The following is a 7,820-nucleotide window of genomic DNA, read 5'->3' on the forward strand; positions in this document are numbered from 1 at the left end:
AAAATAGGACAAAATTGAATCAAAAACATAAAAGTGAGGACTAAATTGAATCAAAGAGACACATTTGGGAACTAAATTGAAATTAAGATAATGACATTTAGCACACGTTACATTGTTCTGTCACGTGACACTGACATTGTCATGTATCACACCAAGAACTTGACAAGTGGCAACAAAAAAAAGTTAAAAAAAATTAAAAAAATTTAAAAAAAAATGAAAAAACCAGAGGTTAACATATGATATGTTGTTAACGGCGTTAATAATTTTTTTTTCTGAAAACCTAATTGAAGCACTTTTCAAAAGTTGGACGGAATTGACACTTTTTTAAGAGCGAATACCAAATTGACACACCCTTACTAAAATGAGTATCATCCAAATAATTAAACCTATATTTTTTTACCGGTACATATAATTGTACTAATTGGCATTCATTCAAACGTGAAAATTATAAACTATACATTTTTTTTTTCATCAAAATGCAAAGATAAACGAATTCTTTCAATTTCAAAGTTTCTAGTCAGCTTTTGATAAAGAAAAGAAATCTAATATTTATTTATCTCATCAAAACAAATGATAAAAAAACTTGAAATTTCCTAGTTTTCCTTTTCATTCATTCAATGTTTATATTTATTATCGTTATAATATGTGCACCAACTTACTGACGCATTATAACTAATAAATAACCTTTACCACATTTTTATCAACTCAAAATTTTACTTGAGCAAACCAGTATTATTTGGTGAAACAATTTATTTCAGTAGTTCCTAATGTTTTTTAATTGCTACTACATCTACAATTTCAGCTTATAAGTTCCTATTTTTTATAATCTCCATTTTTATTAATTTTTACATTTAGAAACCCTTAATACTCATTCACACTTCCTACCAAAGATCATTTTTCAAAATATAGTAGTGAATCATTTATACTATCTCATTTCATTTATTCACTTATTTTATATTACAATGAAACTTCCACATAATTAAGGGCTATTGGGATTTTTCTTCTTCAACTTCACAATTTCTTCTTTAATTATGTAATTTGCAACTATCCAAAATATATTTAAGATTACTGATTTAGAATTATCATATGAGATGCTAAAATATGTAATTCATAATTATATTTTAGGTTACATAATTTAAAATAACCATATTTTGAATTACACCATCCATAACTAAATAATTGAGAGCAAAGACAAAAATGGTATGCATTGCTATAATGAAGATTACAAAGGAAAAAACATTTAGAAATTTTACTTTCATTGATTAATTCCACGGAGAAAATTTCCTCTTCCACCACCAACACACAATACTATCTATACAAGCAACTTTCTGCAATGGTCAAATAAACAGTGACCTAAGATAATAATACCTTACTTCACTTATTAGTATGATACACTTATACCTTTCCATGATCAAGTGTTCAAGAGTAAAATTTGTAGGTCTTGGCTTTAATTATGATTGTCCTCAATCCTCCAATTGGTGATAAAATCATTAAGCAGAGGCCAAGAAAAATGCAGATCTGTAACAATAGGAGCAAGATTAATCTTTGCTTAAAATGATTTTTTTTTTTAAAAGGAGAATATATGAAACAAAAGTTTTTTCAAATATACCCAGTTAGTGAACCAAGACAAGCTGAATCTCTTTGGTTTGTGGATTACAAGCCACATGATACATGGGAGCTACAATAAGAAAACCAAACAGTTAAACACAATAATAGTAATCTCACAAAAAAATAGGTACATATTTGTTAAAGATAAAACTAATTTATAAATAAAGTAAAACTTCAATTTTGTAGAAACTAATAAGAAAAATAATATTTATAAGTTCACTTATAAAGAAATTTATTCTCAAAGAGAATTAATGAATTGAGATGCATATTCATGGCTTACAAAGTATGTTGTTGGAGCAAAAGCAAACCCTCCAAAAAATCCTAGGAGACCATCGAAAAATGGAAAGGTAATAGCAATGAACATTGTGAATGCTGAAAAAAAAAAATGAAAAAGAGGATACATTAATATCAATGCACATAACCAAATGAAATCCATAAGTGATATTAAGAACATGTACATTACTTACCCACATATACATTCCTTACAACAAAACGAAGTATTGTGCTTGGTTCAAAATTCAACTTCTTCACCATCACAGTCTCAATCATGTCAAACACTGGCATTGCATAAATCTACAAAACAGTAACAAAGTTAGCAATTTGGGTAGTTTTAGTTTCTTTAGCATCAACCAGAAAGAGGAAAAATCATTGGAGTTTTTGCTCATGATTACTTTAACTCTTTGTGTAACTTGTAAATTTAAGTTTCGACCAACTTAAATGGATAGGACAAATATGTTGTATTGTAGCAGAAGTCTGTAGTAAAACTCAACTCATATTTGAATTAGAGACATTCAGAAATCCAAGTATGAGTTGAAATGAGAAAGTTCAGTGACATTTTAGAAAAGAAAAACCCAGGGAAGTGGTGCAATAAGCAATAATCTCTTCATAACTCATACATCAAAAGTGGTAAATTTCTTTAGTCTATTCCAGTAAAAATATTTCTGACACAAGTATGAAGCATAAGAGAAATTGAACTTTACCTGATAGCTTCCAATAACATGAATAACAACAAACAAGTTAGCCATTGCAATGAGCCATGCTGGTTTCTCCAAAGAGATGAGGATGTCAGAATCAACCTCATTGCCAAACATCCAGTAGCCAATAAGAGCCACAGGGAAGTAACATACAGCCACAACTATGTAGGCCACAACCACTCCTCTCCACATAGGAACCTTGGATGGTTTCTCAGGTGTGGATGGGATTGTGGCTTGGATTTCCAACACCACATTGTGCCCAGCATAGGCAAAAGCCACAGTGCCAAGAGCATTAAAAAAGTTAAACACTGTCCCTGCAGTACTCTCAGCTTTGTAACCATATTGCACATTTTCTTGAACACCCTTGTCTACACTAGCTGCCCAAGCAATTGTAGAGTAACTGCAGCAAAATGCAGACCAAATCATCATGGTCATTAGTATTTCACTCTTGTTCTCATTCCACCAACAGAACTAAATTGGTTCACAGTTCTCAAATGTAACCAATAAATTTGTGTCCATAATGAAAAGAATATGGTTAATTAGATGTACCTTAAGGACATGACTGCAGCTGCCAAGGATACACCAGTAATGGAGTTGAAATCAGGGAGATGGGACAGGACAAAGTGAACAGAGGCAAAGATCATAATAAAAAAGGTTAATTTGATCTTTTTGCAGTCTGAACAAACAGTATCATGAAACTTCTGCAATGATGTTCCTCCAGTAACCATGTACACAATGTTTACCCCAATTTCAACCACAAGCTGTTGAGGCACCACGATGTAGAGGCCAAGCTTCTCGCCGAATGCATACTGACCCAGTTCATGGTACCTGTCAAACCTTTTCCCGGGAACCATTTCATGCATCTCAACCATTTGCCATAATGTGTACAAGGTGATGATCCATGAGAGTATAAGTATTGTCACACCAGGACCCCTGTGTAATTAGTGACAACATTGTGATTCTCAAATCAAACACAATTTACAAAATTGGTGATTTGTTCTGCACTCTGTGCAGAAGCTCACTTTTATCACGAGTTAAATTTCAGTCACAAAATATATAACAATTCACCCATTTGAACACTTGAGTTTATAACAAATCACACATAATGTTCAATCATCAACCCTCTAAAAATTGTATAATAAGCAAAGAGTAGAGTATATATGGGTTAAAACAGTATAAAAACAACATTACTTTACTTTAAGGAAAAAAGTTGAAGGTGTAATGCAATTAGGGTTTGAAACATACCATCCAAGCTCAGACATGGCATAAGGAAGACCCAGAACACCAGCTCCAACCATGGCAGTGACATTGTGGAAAGCTGAATACCACCATTTTCCATTCCTTTTAGAAGTAATTGGAAGCCAATCATCAATTTTCCTCTCCCTCTCTGATTTTTCCTATTTTATCAACAAACAACAAATTAAATCACCTTCTATTTTCAACCTTCATATACTGTAATGGCATAAATTCACAAAAAAAAAAAAAAAAAAGGTCTATATGCTAAAAATAAATAAATGCAAGAAAGTGTGAAGAAAAAAATAAATGTAATGGGGACTGTGGTGTATTCAACATAAAGCATGTTCAACTTTTTGCTGCCTTTTATAAATGCATTATTCTGTAAGGAATAATAATTTTACACCTTTCAACCTATCCAAAGAAAAAAATTATCCAAGAATTTCACATTTTAGACTTAGAGGTTAGGCGGCTATGATATGTAGATTATTATTTACTCAATCATATATTTATGCATATTTTAGATATTTTTAAATAAAATTACTTAAAAATTATTTTTTGATATATAAATTTAAACAAAAATTATTCCTAGAATATAATTTAAATAAATTTTTTTTATAATATTAGTACAAATAATTTTTTTTTATAAAAATAAATTCAACTATTACTTTAAATAAAACTAATCTTTTTATAAATGGTTTTAATTTCAAAAGTCTTAATAAAAAGCATTAACTATAAACAAATTTTCAACTGTTAGGTTTTCCATTATTAATAATTTTGTCTTGTTCACTTAATTTAAAAAAAAATGAATAAAGATTATTAAAGGCCGGTAACATATATAAAATTGTTTTCATTCGTACTGATCTATTAATAAAAGTAATTAAATTTTATATTAAAAATACTTGTTTAATATTTATTTAGAATTTTACTCACCAATATTTGCAAGTATAGTTTTTGTTGTCGTCCTATCATCGAAGAATTGTGGTTTGTGTACTATGGAAACTTGTGTGACATGTATAAGTAAGAATTAGTAAAATGAATCTTTTTCTATTTTTTTCTCAATCTTTCTTTTCAATTATTTTTAAAAATATTCATGTTCAAACTATTCCATTTTTAAATTAATTAAATATTGATCAAAACATCATGATCTGTGTGTTCAAAAGCAACTCTTATATTATAAGTTACAACAAAAAACTAAATGACAACATAGTAGTTTTACGTGTTTTAACAAATACACTCTAATTTTAAACAAAAACAAATATACTATTAAATTATAAATTAAAATATACAAGTTAGAGAATGCTTTTCCTCACACTAAAACATTCTTCATATCTTTATTCTCTTAAATGTGTATTTCACACGCTAATTTCACAACTAGTTACAACAATTTTTTTTTTCTCAAATACCTCTTATCACTCTGCTAATTTCTATACAGAAATTAAAGTTTAATAATCTTTGAAAAATTGTTAATAATGAAAAAGATTACCGCATATCAAAATTAAACATGTAGTTTATTTAAAACAATTTATAAATTAAAAAAATTCGTTTATTATATAATTTAGATATATTTATTAATAAATATATTTATACATATCCTCTTCAATAAAATGACTCTAAAATGTAATCATTGGTCTTTTGAAACTATAAAGTCAATGTTTTGTGTTTAACTTTGTAGATAATAAAATGGGTATCATTTAAACCATACTCAAATAAGCAATCTAATCACTCCATATCTTAATATATAATTCTATTTTTGGTTTGGTTTTGGGTATGCCAATTATGACTTTTGAGGTTTGAGCACACGTATGACTTTGACTTATTTAAGGATTTTTTTTTAATGTCGTTTTTTTTATAAAGTCATCATTGCAACAAAAAGTAATAATAGTTTTGTGTGGGAATAGAGTGATAAAGTGGTTTTTAGCACTTAAATCTTTGTCCATAAAAACAAGGTTTAGTTTACATAGTGTTTTAATCCAACATTATGACGTTTTTACAATCAAGTCACCAAATTTGTAGTAGGGTTTGTTTTGATATTTTATCATTTTATTGTAATTTTGTTCCTATTGAAAGATGTTTAAGGAGGGAAGGGTAAAAAATTTCTACATAAACTACAACTCTAAGATTATAAAGTAATAATCAGAAAGTTATTATAATTTCTTTACATTATCTTATTGACAACAAAATATGAGAAATACAATAAATTTTAAAAGACCGAAAACCTGTTTATTAAACAAAAAATTAAACTAAAAGATCATCAAACACAAACGGCATGACTCAGCTGGTGAAAAAAATAGTTAAATTAGTTATACTTTTTTTTTTTTAATCCTCAGTGTCAGGTGATAAGAGGGTTTTGATGTTTTTTATATATAAAATAATTTTTGGCGTTGTTAAGATATTCAGTTATTATAATTCAAACAAAGTAGGTCAAAAAGGAAAAAAACAAAAACAAAATCAGGGGACTTTTTCAACTGCGTGTTTGGAAAACAACTTCATCTAGCATCATGAAGTTTCCTTAGTTCACACGATAGAGATTAACTGCACTCAGATACTAATTTTCTCTTACATAATTTATAAATCATTCCCATAATCTATAAACTTAAAATGTTCACTATGATCATCTAAACAAAACAGCTTGCACCCAGGGAGCAAACCACTTTTTTGCTGAGCATTAATTTATTTTTTTTGTTTTATATTTGTATATGTATTCGATGCAGCGTTGTTAGTCTCTGTGTAAATTAACAACGTTGCTTCAATCGTGATATTTTTTATATGAATTGAGACACATCAAATATGTTATATATATATATATATATATATATATATATATATATATATATTTCATCATCCATTATGCTACTATATCAGAGAAAAAAAGTTACTAAATCTGGTTTTACACGCTACTGTGTTAATATAGTAGAATTTGGTGTAAATCAGCTTCATTAAACTAATTAAATAAAGAGAAATTTATATATATTATAAAATGATGTTAATTTTAGATAATGCAAAATTTTAAAAAACAGTCGTATGCTTAGGAAACAAAATAAGCAAAATGGTTTCCGGTGTTGATGGAACCTCTAAAGAAGTGTGGGCATTTCCAAGGCATGGAAAGAAGTAAGATTTTTGTCTAACAAACTTAATTTGAAAACATTAATGGAAGCATACACAGAAGAGGTTAAAGGGAAGATGAAAATTGGAAAAGCAATTGCAGAGAGGAAACATGGTGAAGAAGAAAGATAGAATTGGTAGTGTTTGATTTAGAAAGTGTGATGAGAGAGAGAGAGAGAGAGAGAGAGAGAGAGAGAAACTGACAGTATTTTTGTGAGGAGCAGAGGTGTGACCATTTGTTGCTTCGATTTCCACACTTGCCATGGCTGCAGAATGAGATGCCCACAAGTTTTTCAGAACACAGGACAGAGAACAGAACAAACTGTGTTCAAAGTTACTTTGTTACAGAAAAAACAAAGAGTGCCTCTCAGTTTTCAAATACGGGAATGTGTGGGTATTTATAGACGACAACATCATACAAAAACAAAACAACTCAAAACACAAATTAATAAATATATTATTTTAATATCTTCTAACAATGAGTTAACTAAATTGTATGAAAATATAAATTTTGCTAAGATAATTAGTTTTCTCATTTTAAAACTTACACGTGTGGTCTCTTATTTATTCCAGAAATAAATGTTAATTTTTGTATAAGTCTAAACTTTTTCTACCCAATTTTATTTATTTTATTCTTGTAATTTAATTAATCAAATAACTTTTTCTTATAATAAATATGTTATGTGAGAGTGAGGCCCATTTTTATATTTGGTAAGGATATTTTTAAGTTAAATATAGACTGAAATTCCTACTCGTGTTTAAAATATGTTAAAATTTTAACTATTTAGTTTTGTTTATAAAATCCTATTCTTTTTCCTGATTTCTTTTCTAGAACTATCTCTAGCTTCACTTCAAAATTATGAAATTATTTTTCATATTTTTATAATTGGAAGTCTTAAT

At 28.4% G+C, this 7,820-nt stretch overlaps 1 protein-coding gene across 1 annotated transcript; it reads right to left on the minus strand.

The window, feature by feature from the left end:
- Nucleotides 1-1,179: 1,179 nt before the first annotated feature.
- On the minus strand, nt 1,180-7,283 carry LOC114181218 (lysine histidine transporter 1-like). Its single transcript, XM_028067610.2, has 8 exons — nt 7,125-7,283; nt 3,828-3,979; nt 3,132-3,515; nt 2,589-2,982; nt 2,076-2,181; nt 1,889-1,980; nt 1,610-1,678; nt 1,180-1,518 (listed from the first exon to the last, which is right to left on the minus strand). Exons 1-8 carry the CDS (start codon nt 7,182-7,184, stop codon nt 1,420-1,422), a joined length of 1,356 nt encoding a protein of 451 aa, XP_027923411.1. The 5' UTR covers nt 7,185-7,283; the 3' UTR covers nt 1,180-1,419.
- Between the last annotated feature and the right edge of the window lie 537 nt (nt 7,284-7,820).

The sequence above is a fragment of the Vigna unguiculata genome, chromosome 4, assembly GCF_037176805.1.
Source record: "Vigna unguiculata cultivar grain cowpea cultivar isolate G323 ecotype 2 chromosome 4, ASM3717680v1, whole genome shotgun sequence".
NCBI lineage: Eukaryota > Viridiplantae > Streptophyta > Magnoliopsida > Fabales > Fabaceae > Vigna > Vigna unguiculata.

Bases quoted from the DNA above. Each gene is read 5' to 3' on its own strand.
- LOC114181218 (XM_028067610.2), bottom strand. From the start codon at position 7,184: ATGGCAAGTGTGGAAATCGAAGCAACAAATGGTCACACCTCTGCTCCT. The intron at 2,182-2,588 runs GTAAAGTTCAAT...ACTGTTTTGTAG, and splicing joins ATGTTATTGGAAGCTATCAG to ATTTATGCAATGCCAGTGTT. The intron at 1,679-1,888 runs GTAAGCCATGAA...TTCTTATTGTAG, and splicing joins TTGCTCCAACAACATACTTT to CTCCCATGTATCATGTGGCT.